The sequence below is a fragment of the Sander lucioperca genome, chromosome 18, assembly GCF_008315115.2.
Source record: "Sander lucioperca isolate FBNREF2018 chromosome 18, SLUC_FBN_1.2, whole genome shotgun sequence".
Classification (NCBI taxonomy): domain Eukaryota; kingdom Metazoa; phylum Chordata; class Actinopteri; order Perciformes; family Percidae; genus Sander; species Sander lucioperca.
Window position 1 is genome coordinate 13,473,428 of NC_050190.1, and position 16,749 is coordinate 13,490,176.

The window sequence follows — 16,749 nt, forward strand, 5'->3', positions numbered from 1 at the left end:
CAAACGGGATAAAAAAATAATTATTATCTCTCCATTGACCCTCGTTCATATTTTTTTCGAAAGATAGGTCCCATTGGCCTGAAGTAGAAGGGCGTGACTTCGGCTCTAGCACAGGAGGCGGGGACTCACACTAATACATCCATGGTCTCACACCATGGATGGGGAGATTTCCTGATAGGCTAAAATGCGGGCGAATAACAACTATGATAAGTAGGCGTTTCTTCAGATTTAAACCTCTGGCAATGCACGAACATCTGTCATCTGTAATATTAACCTCAATATAAATATTTTGTTGGTGGATCCTGTTGGTGGAGCGTTTATTTTGGACAAACCTCGCGAATCGATTTGCAGGTAAATGGACGAATCAAATGGCCGTATTGTACCACTCTGGGCGTATCTATTTGACAGAAACCATTTCAGCCAATAAAGGTGCGATCTTTCTCTCGTCGATGGCTGGGGGCGGAAGTTACCAACATTTGTTATGAAAGATGTCATTCTTGAGAGGAGCTATGATGACTGCGTCAAAGTCAAAAGTATTGAGCCTTTCAAGGTAACGTTAATTTATCTCATATCTCATTAGGGATCATAAACTTACTGTTAACCATCTCTCTGGGGGGGAGAAAAACATTTTTGCCAGTTAGCATGCTAACGTTAGCATTAACGCTAGCTAACGTTACCTAACGTTAGCTAGCACTAGGGCTCGTAACGTTAACTGTGTTCACCTGTTGTCATGCGAACTGGTCTTAACAAATGTTTTGCAGGGCATCTACTCTTCTGAACAACCTCTGTGTGAGCCAACAGTTACATCGACTTCCCCAAAAAACCGAGCCAGCCCTTTACACAGCGAGGCTTCAGCGCTTCAGCAGCGCCTCAACCCAGGAGAAGCCAGCTGTGTCAGATCCAGCTGAAGATAAAGTGAATCTCACTGAGTCATGTGTGAAGGTCAGCAGATAAACATGATTAAGCGTCATACTCTTTTCATGTCTGAAAATTCAATTTAAAAGATGAGTTTGCAGTTTCGATACAAGTATGGAAAGCCAAGGAGCATAGACAGTATATACAGTCTATGCCAGGGAGGTCTTAAACTATACATGAGGCTGCTTGGGATATATTGCAGATAGTGTTAGACATACAGTATATGTAAATAAAACTTCATACATTTAATTTATCCCCCATCTGAGACAGTATTGACACTGGAGCAGCTACATTTTTAATGTAACTCCATTATGTCAGATCAGAGTCCTACTGTACGGGGAATATTGGGCATAAACATACGGGTTCTACATCTTAGGCATTTGATTGTGAAGACCAAAATATTTTAATTGGATTCTGACTCACTGAAGTGTAAATTGTTGTTTGGCAAAATTGTTGCTATCTAACAGAACCATGTTATGGTAAAAGGCATTGGCATGCAGCCACAGTGTCAATTAATGTGTTATTTTGCGCTTAGCACCTTATTCATCATGGTCATGCCCCCCTTTAATCCAGAGACTAGGGGAAATCATGGTGAAGGGCGAGTATCTGAGAATACATGTGGAGGGAGGAGGCTGCTCCGGGTTCCAGTACAAGTTTTCTGTTGATGGTAACAGGAATGAAGATGACAGGTAAACTGCTACTAATCTAGCTTTCAAGTTGTTGTTGTACACTGGCTTCATTGTTTCCTTATCATCTATTAATCCAATCAACTCTCCTGCGTCCAGAGTGTTTGAGCAGGGAGGAGTGGGCATCATTGTGGATCAGGACAGCCTGGAGTTTTTGAAAGGAGCCACTGTGGACTTCAGCCAGGAGCTGATCCGCGCCACCTTCCTCGTGCTCAAGAATCCTCAAGCCGACCATGGCTGCTCCTGTGGCAGCTCCTTCTCTGTCAAATTATGACCCTACTTCCCTGCTTCAATGTTATTTAATAACCCGGTTTACCAGTTTATTAGGTCCACACATACAAAATACAAGAAAATATTATAGACACATCTCAACATAATGCATTCTAACTACTGGTTTTGTAGGTGTGAAACTACTTGAATTGATTGAGGTAACGATTAATCATTGTGCTATTTTGCAGATGGTGACAGTCAGTGCTCATTAACAGCTGAGTTCACAATATTCAACTGTAATCTGTCGTGTTTTAAGCAAAACAAAGGCTCAGTTGAGGTGTTAGAGAATGCAGTGCTTATATTTGCCTTTGTGTGTAAAATATGTAAATAGGCCATATCTATGTTTGGAAAGAGCTAAGCTATATTACATTTGTTTCATCTAAAATAAAACCGAGTGAATTTCAGATATTTCTGTTGTTAGTTATTTCAGTGTTTTATATGCAAATTGATGTTATATATTCTATTGCACTTACATGATGCACTTCCTTATTACGTTAGAATGGTGAAAGGGCAGCCAGGAAATGTTTCTATATATTGATAATTGATAAAAAGGTTGGTTTAAGTACGGATTGTTTCATTACAAGCATTATTAATTAGTATAGATTCATGTTATCACTGTAAGTGAATACATATCACTCAGAGTTCAAGTTCATGGTTGCCTTTTTTATTAAAGTGGAATTTAAGAAACATCTCACAAAAAATATACAAAAAGAATATATACAAATGATATTTACACTGGTATAATGTAAATCAAAATATGCAGCAACAGTTTTTTGTATAGTTAGTCTTAATACAAGGAACAAAATGTTTTGCACTTTTCATATTTTCTCTGATAGAACATTCCATTTAAGCATTATATCTGATTACACAAAACATTAATTTACTGTTTAAAAAAGTCACACCGTTCATATTCATGAAAATGCGACAATAATACGTCATAGCAGCACACTGAAAAGTGAGAGAGAATTGCAACCGTGTTTGGAAACATCAATTTACAGCTTTTTTTGTTTTTCTGAGGAATTTGGTTCAGACAGATTGTCTTCCAGTAAGCCATGCACACCCACTAACCACAAACAAATCTTCAAACAAGTATACACACGTTTAACATGTCATGAGGGGAACACTGCCGAGGGAGGTTTGAGGTAAACCAGTCAACAACACGACCACATAAACAGACCATAAAGGAACCATCAGGGTAACACAGTGACCAGGTCAGGTGTACAGTGCATAGTATGCTTTGGCATGCTGACATCCAGAACATAACAGCGGATGTTACATTCAGGAGGAAGGCCACAGGATTTGCAATCACCATTAAAAATAGAACAAACAAATGACATGATTCAAAAAGTAAAACCAACATAATACAAAAAGAATCCAAACCCTCATAAATTAAACACTCAGATTAAGGCTAATTCAGTACGCTACGTTTTAAAAAATGGCAATGTCAGTAACACAATTTCATAGGCCTGCCAAGTGGCAAAACTGCCATTTGGGACATGTATACAGGTACGCTCATTCTTAAAAAAAAAAAAATCCAACACTGAAATGATATGCACATACTGTATCAGAGAAATGTTTTTCTTTTTTCAAGGATAATGTGATGTTGTGAGAGCAGGGCTGTATGGCCTCTGCCTGTGTTCACAATCAGGACTATGATCAAAATGAGCCTTTCACATATGCATGCACCTAGTTTTGAGGCAGTAAATCAGATCACCACACATTTACAAGCTGCCAGGTCTGTCTTCCTCGTCGTGTAAATGCATCTTTTAGCAGAATCTTTTCTCGGGAGAGCCACACTGGGAGACTTTCTGAGGCAGGAATGTCCAGGTGTGATCCTCAGTGAGGGGCATGGACACACCTCCACACAAAGAGGCTGGAAAGCACACAGAGGAAAGGATGCATTGCTTAATATTTGATTGTCATTTTGTCAATTTGTAAACTATTTAGAGCCTCAGTCATACCTTCTGTCATCTCCACCGGCACTAACGACGAAGCGATCTCCATTTGTGAAGCGTACATTAGTCAAGTGAGCAGAATGGCCCAGAAAGCGTTTGTGTTTGGCCTGAAAACAAATTACATACACATGATGCAGGTGGCATCTTTCAAACTAAAGTCAGCAGATTTATCTATTAAGTGGCTTTGTTATTAGCTGCAGTTATTTAATGCCACAGACAGACACATATTAATATACACACAGAGATATTACAGAGATTGCACAGTGATATCAGGGCAGTTCTAGTTAATACATGGTAAATATCATGAACTCCATCATTTCATCTAAATCACACAATTTAGGCAAAACTACTTTCTCAGTAGATGAAAGAAGAATGCTGAATAATGGTCACAGTTTGAAAGATGTGTAAAACAACCATTTAAAAGCCAGTATTTGAAGATTTTACTAAGCGATGGTATAATCTTTCTAATTATTCTGATGGTATATGTTTGGGTTTGTAGAAAAACCCATATCTCACTGTTCCCTGGTCAGATACATGTCTTCTTTTAATGCCACTACTGGGGGGCTCCAAAGTCAGGAATTGTCCATCTCTACACATTGTGGCTTAATGATTTCAGTGTTATTTCAGAAAGGCGCAGAGAAATATTGCACAATTAAAACTTTCATCATCAGGCAAATGCCATTGTGTTGATATTAATGTCAGAATAAATCACAGCTAAAACAACAAACAGTCATACTATTATTATGCAACCATACTTACAAACTTCTCTGGACATGGAAAGTCAAACAGCTTCACCATTCCGAAGTCATCGCCCGTGACGATGTTAAGGCCTGAGTGGGACACACAGGCACAGGTGACGTCTGCTTTGTCAGTGTTGCGAGACCAGATCCCTATGACCTCGTCCCCAAGGACACTGGATACAGAGAGAGAGCAATTCTATTTAAAAAAACATTACCTTTCCAACGTGCATGTGTCGGTCTCAACACCATGACTCTCACCTTGTCCAGGTAGCCCAGGTAATCCTGTCGATATGGGACTGCTCTGTGACCTGCTTCCCAGACGGCACCTCGTACACAAGTCGTTTATAAGCACCTGTGGATATCTGTTTCAAGGCATTAGAGGTTAGGGTTCGTACAGCCACCCAGCTAGCATCTGAGACAAACATGCCCTCTCACTGCAAAGTTGATGAACCCTCTCACAGTCTATACCTGGACGTAAGCGCTGTCAGCAGAAAAGTCCATCTGCATCACAAAGCTGGGGATGTCTCTGCAGCAGTTGATGCGGTTCAGCTGCGGGCCGAGTGTCAGGTCGTAGAAGTCAACTGCACTTTCAGTAGAGCCTACGGCCAGGTAACAAGAATTTGGACTGAACCTGAAAGAAAGACAGACAGTGTTACAAAAGTCTGTTTTGTCAGATTTACTTTGTAGTGTGTATAGGAGGTTTGACCCATTTCAGTCTTCAGTGACAAATGTTGATTCGGAATATCTTTCAATCTAAAAAGTTTAACATGCAATTAAACAAATTAAGGATAATGTATTAAAATTGATAGAAATTAGGCTGATCCATGGGTTCCAACATGCTTTGTTTTACAACTTCCCTAGAGGACCCACTTGGGTTTCAAATGGGGCCCAACTGAACAATCTGTACATGGTCAATATGGTCCCCAAAATAATTCTGAGAATCTGGAGGGTAAAATAATAACAAAACAGGCTAGGAGGCAAATCAGCAGAACCTCCTTCCTAAATAGTTACAGAAAATCTTTCATATGGTTGAGGAAAGACATAGACATGCTAATCAAATATTTAAAAAAAGGCTCAATGTACCTACTTTTCATCAATGAACCCAAGTGTACCTTGTGTAAAGTGCCATACTCTTCTATCATTACCTTATATCCTGGATAGGAGAGCGCCGGTCTCTTTTCTTTCCCCAGATTTTGAGGGAGGCAACCAGCAGAATGATGAACTCTCCGTTCTTCATGCCGATGGCCACCATGTCTCCCTCAGGACTGTAACTGATGGTGCGTGCTGGGTGGCCCAAGTTCACCTTATTCAGCATCTTCTGTTTCCCCACGAGGCCATGCAAGATCAGCACATACTTGTTATTAACATAATTTTGTGAATGAGGACAACCATCATAATTCCCTTGATAAAAGCAACATCTTGACAGGATGACAGAAGTAATAATAAGAATTGACATGGTTCTGAGGGGATAGAGGCAACATGGCTGACCTTCTCTGGGATGTCCCACAGACGAACAGTGCCATCCTCTGCCGCAGACAGGAATACATCTCTGGAGGGATGGGTGCCCAAGCCCCAGATAGGTCCGTCCATATGTCCGTTCACCAAGATGTTGCACGCTGCATTCTTCTCTCCTACTTCAATGATCTCTGCATTCCTGGTCCCCACAAGGATTTTACCCTGACACAGAAATCAGCAAAAAAAAATTATTTAAAAATACACATGATGAAGTTTGCAATTAGCTTCATCATTTTATTGGGGGTAATATTATCTGTAACCTACCTTTCCTCTGCATACAGAGCGAACGCAGTCTATAATCTGTCCGGTTTCTAATCGAAATGCTCTGCAGCGTTTCAGCTCCTGGTCCCAGAGCTTCAGAGCGCCTCCCTCCTTTGACCTGTGGAGGAAAACATATGTGGATTTCATCCCTCAGCTGATGAAATTCACAGATTTAACTAACATGTATGCATTTTCCTCTCATATGTATGTAGTCGTATTGGTATCTTAGACTTAGACTTCTCTTTATTGATCCTTTTGGGATGACTCCCGCAAGGAAATTAGATATCCAGCAGCAGATTTTAGCAGCTTACAAAATACTCTTTAAATAAAGAGGTATAAAAAATACAGTATAGAAAAAATACAGTATAAGAATAACAATAAACTTTTAGCTAAATATTTTTTTACAAAAAGTAAACAAACAGTAAACAACAATAAACTACAGATAAATAAAGATAAATATATAGATACTATATCACATTCATTTGGATGAGAACACTATTGCAAATATCTGTAAAATGAATACAAAACTAATCATAAAAGCAAAGGGATGTTTTCCATTATGTGGTATCAAGGCCATCCAGCCATGCTAGTGTGAGCTCACTAATATGTAATATATTGTATTAATGTAACAGAGCAGCACTCACGGTCTTTCCTTGCCCCCGGTGACAATGAGGCCGTCTCTCAGTGTGGTGTACATGGTGAAAACAGGGCCCGTATGAGCTTTGGCCACAATTCTTACTAGAATGTGTTCCTTCCACACACACACATCCCCACTTATGGTACCTGTAAATGTCAAGTTATTCTGAAAAGAAAACAAATCTGCACTAATCTAGTGGCCTAAGAGAGCAAAGCAAATAATGCAAAAACAATTCACAGCACATTAAAGCAGACAGTTTGGGATCAGATGAGCTTTAAAGTCAAATTATGAGGTCAAATGTAAACATTTTTAGGATTTCACATGTATATTGGTTGGAAGTCACTTACAGCTCCAAATGCTACAGACAGCATGGTCTGCATCCGGGCATCCTCTATGGAGCTCAGCACACCTTTTTTGCTGAGCAAAGCACGACCAGCTAACGTCCAGAAACGCACATGCTTGATCCCAACAGACACAAAGTGTGTGTCAGAGTCTGGACGAAATTCAGCCACAAAGATCCTCTGGGTGTGACCTACCCGGCTGGCCACTTTGGCACCTGAAAAAAGGAAGCAGAGCGCAGTGAAAGAATGATCCCTCAACTTTGGTGGGACGTTCTAATCCCGAGAATTAGGTCAAAGTGTACGGGAAGATTGTTTTACCTTCCTGCCACTTCCAGATAGTGACGGTGTGTTCGTGGTCCAGGCCCACTGACAGCAGGAGTTTTCCTGTGGCACTAAAGCTGATGGAGCAAACCCCACCGGAGTGGAAACAACGCAGCACTGATAGCGTCTGCTTCGTCATGGCATCCCACACATGGATAGATGGAGACGTGGCTGAGGGACAGAGAAGGAGAATGATTTGACTAAATGTAACTAAATGCACTTCTTTCTTTCTTACGTCCAACTCATGTTCTGTGTAAACTCTCTCACTCCTCAAAATATTGAATTACTGGGTTTCTTTGTTTATTGGGTGTCTTGAAATGCCATACTCAAATTTGACAAAACCATAACAGGCTACTGTTTAGACATATGCTTTCATAGCTTTTTAAATTATACTTTTCTTTAGACGTTTATGTGATAGAATCTACAACAAAGAAAAAATGCTTCCAAACATGATTTATAGAAATAACCAGGTTTGCATGAGGTAAAGACCACAAACTAAGTGGCCACTAGATGGCAGTAACGTGATTAATATAATGAGTTGAAACCATACCGACTTTTTTTCAATAGTTATTGAATTGTCATTAACATCACGTTTCCTGTTTTACATGAAGACTCATTTTGAAATGTCCTTACCTGACATGTCACCAGTATCACCTGAAAATAAAGAAAAATCTACTTTATTGACAGTTCCAACAAATTGTTTCTTAATTCTTTGAGACTTTCTAAGCAGTAGTTGTTTTTGCTGTCAACAAATGCTTCTACTTTCAAAATATTGAGGTCATTTGCATGTGTATTATTATTATTATTATTATTATTATTATTATTATTATTATTATTATTATTATTTTGTGTATGTCTCTCTGTGAGAAATGCAGCATGCGCAACAATCCCACAACTATTCATGTATGCAAAATGTGGTAATTTTGCTCTATAATACAGAAAAGCTTGTAGGAGGGGATATCTGTCTGTCATGTACAATAATCCCTCTACACAATTCACAACACAGGATACAAGGAAGAAAAATGGCAGCTGGTGACACAGGAGGTCGACTTCTCACAAACATACCTACTTGGCCAGTTGCCACCACGTTGGGGAATTTGGGATGTTGATTGATTGTCAGGCACAGAATGTCATCACTATGTTCTACATAGAAACTTTGGCAGGCTGTAAGAAAACACACACACACACACACACACACACACACACACACACACACACACACACACACACACACACACACAATGAAATACTTGTATGCTAGGTTTGCTTTACAGGTAGTGAATAGTAACACTGCAGTGCGTCCTCTAGACCATCTACTTACAGGTCGTCAAGTTAAGCACGATGCCAATTGAGGCAGTGTGGTAGATAATGTCCGCCCCCTCGTTCAGGTAGTGCACATTATTGCGGCAGTCATTGCCACGGTAACCAAACACCAGCTCCAACACCAGGTCCTGTGGGGGAGTCAGAAAAGGCCAACAGAAAGTCAGAAAGGTCAACACTATGACAACTAGGAAGTTCAGAGACAGCTGCAGGCTGAAGTAGTATGTCATTATTGGATTACAGCATCATCAGAGTCCCCACAGAGGCTGTCTGGACAGAGCACACCGTGTCTTCAGATGGAATAATCACATTAAAAACCAGGATTTTGAATCTTTTTCTGACTCCTCCTCTTCACATAGTTCCCCATCTGTATACAGTAGATCTTTTAGTTTGCCGTGTTTTGGTAAGGGCGTGAGGTCCTTCTTACCTCAATAGGTCTCTTCTTTTTGCCAACATTGTTGGTCTGCAGCTTCTCCGGCTGTGGCAGTGCTCTGCTGACAGGAGGCCTAAAACAGACAACTGGGATAAGAGGGCTGCTGTGGAGCTGCTTGTCACGCTGATGATAACGATAATGATGATGACAATATTGATAATATTACACTGTTGACTATTATGTAAAAATATTCCACAAACACAAACAGGTGGTGTTTTATCTCAAAAGAAAGGAAAAGAAGTCTTGAAGTGGAATGATTTTTTTCTTTTTTAAATGTCAAGTGCATACATTTCAACATTTCAATAAAGAGTGAAATGCTTAGAATCATCTGCTGTAAAAAATAAAACTAAAAGTGATATATTACTGGAGCTGGGTCTGTTATCCCCACACTGCTTTAGGTAGTCAGTCAATACAATGCCATTAAAAGATTCACAAACGTCACTAATGAAATATATGTCAGGATTTGTTGCTGGAAAATACAGTTTCACTCATCAAATCAGCAGGACTGAGCCTCTGTACCTGGGCGCGCGCTCCACCAGGTTAGCTACCCCGGTGCCCGTGTGTATTTTTTTTTTTTTTAAAGATCATTTTTTGGGCATTTCTGCCTTTAATGGATAGGACAGCTAGATGTGAAAGGGGAGAGAGAGGGGGAAGACATGCAGGAAATTGTCGCAGGTTGGACTCGAACCCTGGACCTTCTGCGTTGAGGAATAAACCTCTATATATGTGTGCCTGCTCTACCAACTGGGATAACCCGGCCACCCGTGTGTATTTTTTAAAGTAATAAAATAACCAGAAAGTAAGCAGCTTACCTCGACCCTCTTCATGGCAGCAATAACAGAGAAAAAGTAAGAATTAAAAAAGGTGCCCAGCCACTGAGGACATAAAACACAGGAGTCAGCACTATTGTGTAACCATGACAACTGAAGTCCATTTCCATGACAACAGCTGCCCAGACGATGCTAGGTGGATGTTTGCATCATTGTCAAAATGACACACTTAAAGGTGGTTTATAGATTATTATTTAATGATGAAAAATGTGATAATGCTTGTAAGGACCGTTTACGACCAGACATATAAACCATACTTCATTAAAAATACTTTAAAAGAGAACACCTTAAGATGTGTACACATTTTAATATTCCTTCTTGTTTGATGTGTGAAGTTAATCCACTTTAACCATGCCACTTCCCTAGTCACTCACTATTAAAAACACTTCTTGTAAAACCTATTCAGATGTTGTTCTGCTGACTACAAAGATGGATTGAAGTAAATTAAATTCAAGCTCTAATTTAACTGTTAGCCCAATTTGTCCTGCCCTTCAGAACAGCAGCTCATTAGCAAGTGAATTAACACCAAAAGAGCGTCAAAACACTGACAAGTTAATTACTAAAACTGCTGGATTTGTGCTGAGGAAACTTCACAGACATCAAAGCATTTTATATCAAACATGATATAGTCGAATAAGGTGTTTGTTCTCCGTAATTATACATATTTCAACTATGCCAACTGCTTAATCTTTAGTCCAAAATCAACATACATGAACACGAGAGCTTACCTGACCACCCCTTGTCTTCAAGTAGAATGAAAGAACGAAGCAGGATTATTACAGATGGACAGCCATTAAAGAAAGAAGAAGAGCAGAAAAGGATGAGTTATTTCTAAAGGGCAGGGACAGGGCAGGAATTTCACGCAGGAAAAGAAAAGATATGTTGACTGAAGAAGGCAGGTTTGGTTTCATCTTGATGCAGAAGCCTTTTGTGTACAATGACAAGCAGGAATTCCTAAACGTTATAATCTGATTGCGCAGGAGCATCCTTCTGAGCATCTGCAGCGCTTCATCAAAGTTTTAATGACGGATACCTTTCGTCCACAGAGGGCTCTTTCAGCTGCAAGTGGGGTTTTACACCCGTCATGGGTCGCATGTTGGAGGATAAGGCCTTGATGGTGTAGTTGATCTCGTTCTCCCTCGTCACATCGCTGTCGTAACCTGGTGAAAGAATGGTACAGATCTTAGCAATAGAAACATTCAATGGATAAAAACCTCAAAGGAAGCTCATCTCTTACCTCCATCATCCTCACTCTCGATGTCCGACTCCTCACTGTCGCACAATTTGAATTCCCGGTGGCCCTCGGGCTCATGGGCCCAAATCATGAGGCACGTGTCACCCCCACCGACCGTCACCAAGAGACTGTCGTCATGGGTCCATCGCACATTGGTAACATGTGTGCTGTGGGCCACATAGCGTTTGAACTTTGCATACTTCCCCTGGGGGAGAGGGACAACATTTTATTTAACACTTGTGACATTAACACAGAAATTAACATTATATTTGCAAAAACCAACACAAGTCACGAGGCATTTAAACCAGATAATACAAATAATTATGCATTGTGTCTTACCTTGACAGGGTATTTAAAGAGCTTGACATATCCTAAGTCATCTCCCGTTGCTAGCACCTTCCTGTCGTTACTAAGGCAGGCAGCGGTCACCTCAGTGACCTCGTTGATCAAAGGCCAGATGCCCTCAACAGATGTTCCCAGTACGCACGTCCATGTGCTCCAGTCAATCTTCTCCACCTGAGCCAAGGGAGTAAGTACGTAAAGATGAATTTTATATAGCACTTTTTGAAAGTTACAAAGTACCACAATAAAAGCAATAACTATCAAACAGGCACAATAGTAACAAACACAAGAGCAACAGAATAGAACTTAATTCATGGAGAGCCTCTACAGGCAGCCAATATATAGAGCCACAAATGCGTTCTTTCTGTGTCTTTATTAGAAGACAGGCTGCAGCATTTTTAACCATCTGCAGAGGAGCTACAGCGAAATATTAAAAAAGGATTCTTTAAAAGGTCCTAGAGACTGCTGCAGGGTCTTTTGAGTACACTAAATCACAATCATACGGAAGGGAGGAAGAGCCGAACCACGGTCTATGTCCTTCAATATGGATCCTGTGATCGAGTGTACAGGAGAGGAGTGAAATGCGTGGGAGGGAAAGAGGGAAAGTCGAAGACAAACAAGCAAAGGTACAGTATGAGAGGACATCGCTCCAGCGAGACACAACCTAGCAGCATCTATCATGTCGTACCCTTTTTTTCTTAATGCTTCCCTCCACTGTGTACCTCGCCAGGTGTCTGAATGTCACACTGTAGTAGGGGAACCTAAACACTATCCCACCTCCACTGGAAAAGGTAGAACGATACTGGTTAAAAGTGGGCCGTGCTAATGCTTCATTCCCCTCCCTCGAGCCTCCTCTGATCCTAAAGGGAAAATGTGGGCCAACAGCGTAATCCTAACCAGGGCTCTCCCTGTGCCTTTTCTCCTTGCTTACCTCTGTAGCTGGGATGGTCTGCCTCTTGCCGCGGGGAGCCTCGAAAAAAAACTGCTCTTTAGCAGATGTGTTGACTTGGAGTAGTTTTCCTGGGAATAAAAGAGCCCAGTGGGCCGCGATGTTTAACTATGTATCCGACAGAGACATTTTGAATCCATAATTGGTTCTTTAGCAGTCGTTAGCAAGGATTTACTGAGACAATAGTATTTAAGGAAGCATGTTTACCTCTTTTGTCCCAGTCCAGATGGGTAATGTAATTGAGGCATCCTTTGCACACCCCAACCCGTTTGCTGCTCATTACATTGTAAATATCCACAAAAGTGTCTCCTGATGCTACTGCAAGGTACTTCCCAGAACCTGAGCAAACAAACGAAAGAGGAGAGTCAGTTTCAGACAGTTGGTCCACCACAGACTGAAATATCTCAACAACCTTTGGCTGGATTGCCGTAAAATTGAATTCATGTCCACAGGATCAATTGCAATAACTCTGGTAATACCTTAACTTTTCATCTGATGAAGCTTAGCGTTAGTTCATGCAGGACACGGAGTTATACGCCCGCGATTGAATTATCATTCCTATCAGACACACACCAATCACAGCCATTCTCACTTCAAGGCGGTCCTTTTAAATGTGACTCCCTCCTCACTGGTCCCTGCTACACAGACGCTGCTTCAGACACTGCTGCTGCTGCTGCTGGCAACGCTTTGCCTCCACCTCCCCAGCCTCCACCTTTCTAGTTCAGAGTCCTAACATGACTCAAAGTTTAAAATGGTTGTCAATGTCTTTCTTTTGGCACACTCTTTTATACCCTGCATAATGGTTTCTGCATTGCGCTCTGTATTTCAGCTTAGCATGCTGCTTGGCTGATCCAGGGAGCATTATCAAGAGCGGAGCCATCAGCGCCAAGCATAACTGTCTGTTTATATAAGGGTGTTTATAGTGTAAATATGTTTGTATTATTACTATTAATATTATAACTAATTCTATTTTTTTCTATTTCTTATAATACTTTCTGTATATTCTATATTCTTCTCCTATGTCTATTTAGTGTGTATTTGTGTTATTCTAATGTGTGTACATTTTTTCTATTGAGCTGCTGTAGCACAGGAATTTCCCCAGTATGGGATTAATAAAGTCTATCTTACCTTATCTTATAACTGTATTTCCATTTGTTGCAATAAATGGTTAAATCTATGACGAGAGTGTTCCTGACTGAAATGTCTTTATGAGGTCAAATATTTAATTTGTCCAATATTTTGGTTAATACCTGCAAAACTAATGACATCACCATCAGTCTCAGCTGTACTTTGTGTTTAGTGCTAACTAGCAAATGTTAGCGATCCAACACTCTAAAATGATGAACATGGTAAACATTACACCTGTTAAACATCACAGCATTTAGCGTCAGCATAGCATGTGTCTTAGTATAAATATAAATAATATGTATACAGGCAGTTATTGGTATAAAAGACATAGAAAAAGACTTGAACAGCCAGCTACTTATGTGTCATTGCTGACCGGCTTGGGAAGCCTTTACCATGGATTTTTATGGATTCCTAAGTACAGCTACTTTAACCATACTGAAACCCATTTCCTGCTCAGTATTACATTGCTCTATACAGTGACCTATACTCTAAGATGTATGCTCTCATGGGTGTTGGGTTTAGAAACAGGATCCCTTGCATTGTGGACTAAGGATAAGTGTCCAGGCGAAAGAGAGTTTAGTTTCTTGCTCTCACTTTGTCCGCCCCCACTGTTTCTCCTTTTGCTGCCTCTCTGTCTGGCCTTATTACAGAAAGCCATTAATTTGGGTCAGGCCTGCAGCAATATCTCCCCCACTCACAGTGAGAGGGAAATATGTGTACCTGCTGAACTTCTGCATCCTACATACACTAAGATGCTTTGAAGGGCACACAGATTTTAGAGGCCAATTTACTTCTCAGACAGAATATCAGGGGAGTTTTGTCAGGGTGAAGAAATGCGAAGGTGAGCGGCAGACCTGGAGAGAATCTGATATCGGAGATGATGTCCTTGCGGTGGTGGAAGGACACCAGGTCCTCCAGGGTATCTGCGTTCACAATGAGGAAGCTGCCGTCATTCAGGCCCACCGCCAAAGCTTTGCCATCAGGGGAGAAGCAGCAGCAACGGCCGCCTGTGGAGGACAATGTGTTTGTTAAAGCCCTGGGGCTAGTGCAATTCCTGTCAGAAAATACACTCATCTGTTAGTTTTTGAGCAGTGACTCACCTTTTCTGAGTTTGCGTACAGCCAGCATGCAGTGGCTGGGTGAGAGGTCCCATATGCGCAGGGTTTTGTCATCACTGACGGTGGCACAGAGAGGGAGATGAGGATGAGTAGCCAGGCCCCACACTTCACCTTCCATGTGACCCTGCAGACACATACAAAAGTGTAATTATTTCATTTGTTGATAGCCAACTCACTTTTAGGCAATAAAGGAAAAGGGAGCCTAGATAGCCTAGAAAAAAAAGCCTTATCCCTGTGTTACTCGATTTATTTTTCTTTTGTTTTTTTAAATGTGTAATTAAATGAGGGGTCATCATGGAATTAAGAAAAGTCTAAAAAGAAAGTCTAAATTTTCTTTCTGTTTTTGCAGCTGGACAGATTTCAAAGTCAGAAAAATACTTTTAAGAATGTTTTGGTCATATATGAACAGCAACAACATTGGCCTAATCTTTATCTTTATCAGCAGTGTAATCAATCAGATTAACCATATGTATCCCATATTGTAATTCTCTTTGATGGTCCACAGGGTATTTACATAGTCTGTTACCTATGCAACAGCTGACTGAAGATAACCTTTGGTTCTCTCATCAACTGATTCCATCCATCTTGTGTTTTTTTAAGCATTTGAAAAGGGCAATCAATAGCAAAGCTCTGTCTGCCTACAATCAGGGGAGCCTGGGAGACGCTGCAGGACCACTTAACTAAATTAACAATCTCCCATTAAGCAGCAATAATTCCTTGACGTTTATAGCCACCTCCTTGGTGAGTGGTTCTGAGTTGTTGTGTGAAATAGTAGTAGTGTTGAATTCCACTGAAAGGCAAAGCTGGTAGGTTTGTATGTTTTAGCCTTTTAACCAGAAAATGGATATGCATCTGTCACTGCTGACCATTTTCCAAAGCATAACATGTATTTCTTAAGTTTAAACTTTTGCAGCCATACAGCCACAAGAGTACCCTTGAACACACCACCAAGGCAAAAGTGTCACAATGCAATTAAAATGACACTTCAGTGCATCTTCAATCTTTTAAATCTTTACTATCTTGGGAAAAGTCACCTTACAGCTCATCATACTGCAGAGAAACTCCAGGTAGCTTTCTCATGAATACCCTGTGTGGGATCTGATTATCATTAGACTTGTGGCAGGTTTTGGGGTTATTTTTATCAGAAGCTTACCTGGACCAGCAGAGTGATGGGGCCACTCTTGTCCACCTCCAAGATTTCTCCATTCTTGGTCCCCACCAGGATGTGGCCATGGCCCAGAGATATGGCACGTATGGAGGGGTTGTCCTCCAAGAGCAGCCCTGTAGAGTCAATGATATATAGCGGGGGCAATCTTTATCTCAGCTACAAGCATTGAATGTATTAACTGAATTTGCATTGGATGGTTGTCTAACATCTTTGGAACTAGAAAGAATCCAAGGACAGTGGAGGATAACTGAGGACAGGATGACGTTTTTACCTTTAGAGCCTGGAGCTAGGACCGCTCGCTTGATAGCATAGGTCTTGAGGCATCTCTCGAAAGTGTCGTCCCACAGAGCAACTATACCATCCTTTCCTCCAGTCACAAATCCCTACAGGGATGATAATATATTGGCACATTTAAAGTGGCAAGGATATCCTGCTAGCTGAACATGTCACAGTCAGATTAAATTCAATGTTACTTACTACACACTATAAAAAGAGATGGCTAGACAAAAAGGGAGACCGGCAGAAAAATATACTTCTAATCTAATGTTTATCATTGATATTATTCTGAAAAACTAGTCAGTGAAAA

General features: G+C 40.8%; 2 protein-coding genes across 8 annotated transcripts in view; one reads left to right on the plus strand and one right to left on the minus strand.

The window, feature by feature from the left end:
* The first annotated feature begins 309 nt into the window (after positions 1–309).
* isca2 (iron-sulfur cluster assembly 2) lies at positions 310–2,275 on the plus strand. The gene is made up of 4 exons (XM_031278793.2): positions 310–550; positions 762–942; positions 1,489–1,604; positions 1,701–2,275. The coding sequence occupies exons 1-4, from the start codon at positions 489–491 to the stop codon at positions 1,873–1,875; spliced, it is 534 nt and encodes a 177-aa protein (XP_031134653.1). The 5' UTR covers positions 310–488; the 3' UTR covers positions 1,876–2,275.
* Positions 2,276–2,516: 241 nt separating this feature from the next.
* The window catches only part of eml5 (EMAP like 5), a 37,369-nt gene continuing 23,136 nt past the window's right edge, over positions 2,517–16,749 (minus strand). For 2 of the 7 annotated variants that reach the window (XM_031278669.2, XM_031278667.2), the window contains 26 exons: positions 16,435–16,546; positions 16,149–16,276; positions 14,978–15,119; positions 14,732–14,884; positions 12,957–13,088; positions 12,732–12,820; positions 11,798–11,974; positions 11,462–11,663; positions 11,258–11,384; positions 10,953–10,967; positions 10,207–10,215; positions 9,389–9,467; positions 8,963–9,092; positions 8,707–8,805; positions 8,275–8,295; positions 7,639–7,812; positions 7,327–7,535; positions 6,987–7,144; positions 6,346–6,460; positions 6,055–6,243; positions 5,712–5,884; positions 5,035–5,197; positions 4,825–4,928; positions 4,586–4,739; positions 3,833–3,933; positions 2,517–3,744 (listed from right to left, as the gene is read on the minus strand). In XM_031278669.2, the coding sequence (XP_031134529.1) occupies positions 3,708–3,744; positions 3,833–3,933; positions 4,586–4,739; positions 4,825–4,928; positions 5,035–5,197; positions 5,712–5,884; positions 6,055–6,243; positions 6,346–6,460; positions 6,987–7,144; positions 7,327–7,535; positions 7,639–7,812; positions 8,275–8,295; positions 8,707–8,805; positions 8,963–9,092; positions 9,389–9,467; positions 10,207–10,215; positions 10,953–10,967; positions 11,258–11,384; positions 11,462–11,663; positions 11,798–11,974; positions 12,732–12,820; positions 12,957–13,088; positions 14,732–14,884; positions 14,978–15,119; positions 16,149–16,276; positions 16,435–16,546 (3,192 nt within the window). In that variant the 3' untranslated portion in view covers positions 2,517–3,707. Of the gene's footprint in view, positions 3,745–3,832; positions 3,934–4,585; positions 4,740–4,824; positions 4,929–5,034; positions 5,198–5,711; positions 5,885–6,054; positions 6,244–6,345; positions 6,461–6,986; positions 7,180–7,326; positions 7,536–7,638; positions 7,813–8,274; positions 8,296–8,706; positions 8,806–8,962; positions 9,093–9,388; positions 9,468–10,206; positions 10,216–10,952; positions 10,968–11,257; positions 11,385–11,461; positions 11,664–11,797; positions 11,975–12,731; positions 12,821–12,956; positions 13,089–14,731; positions 14,885–14,977; positions 15,120–16,148; positions 16,277–16,434; positions 16,547–16,749 lie in introns of those variants that run through there. The other 5 variants (XM_031278671.2, XM_031278670.2, XM_031278668.2 and 2 more) reach the window with 4 other exon arrangements.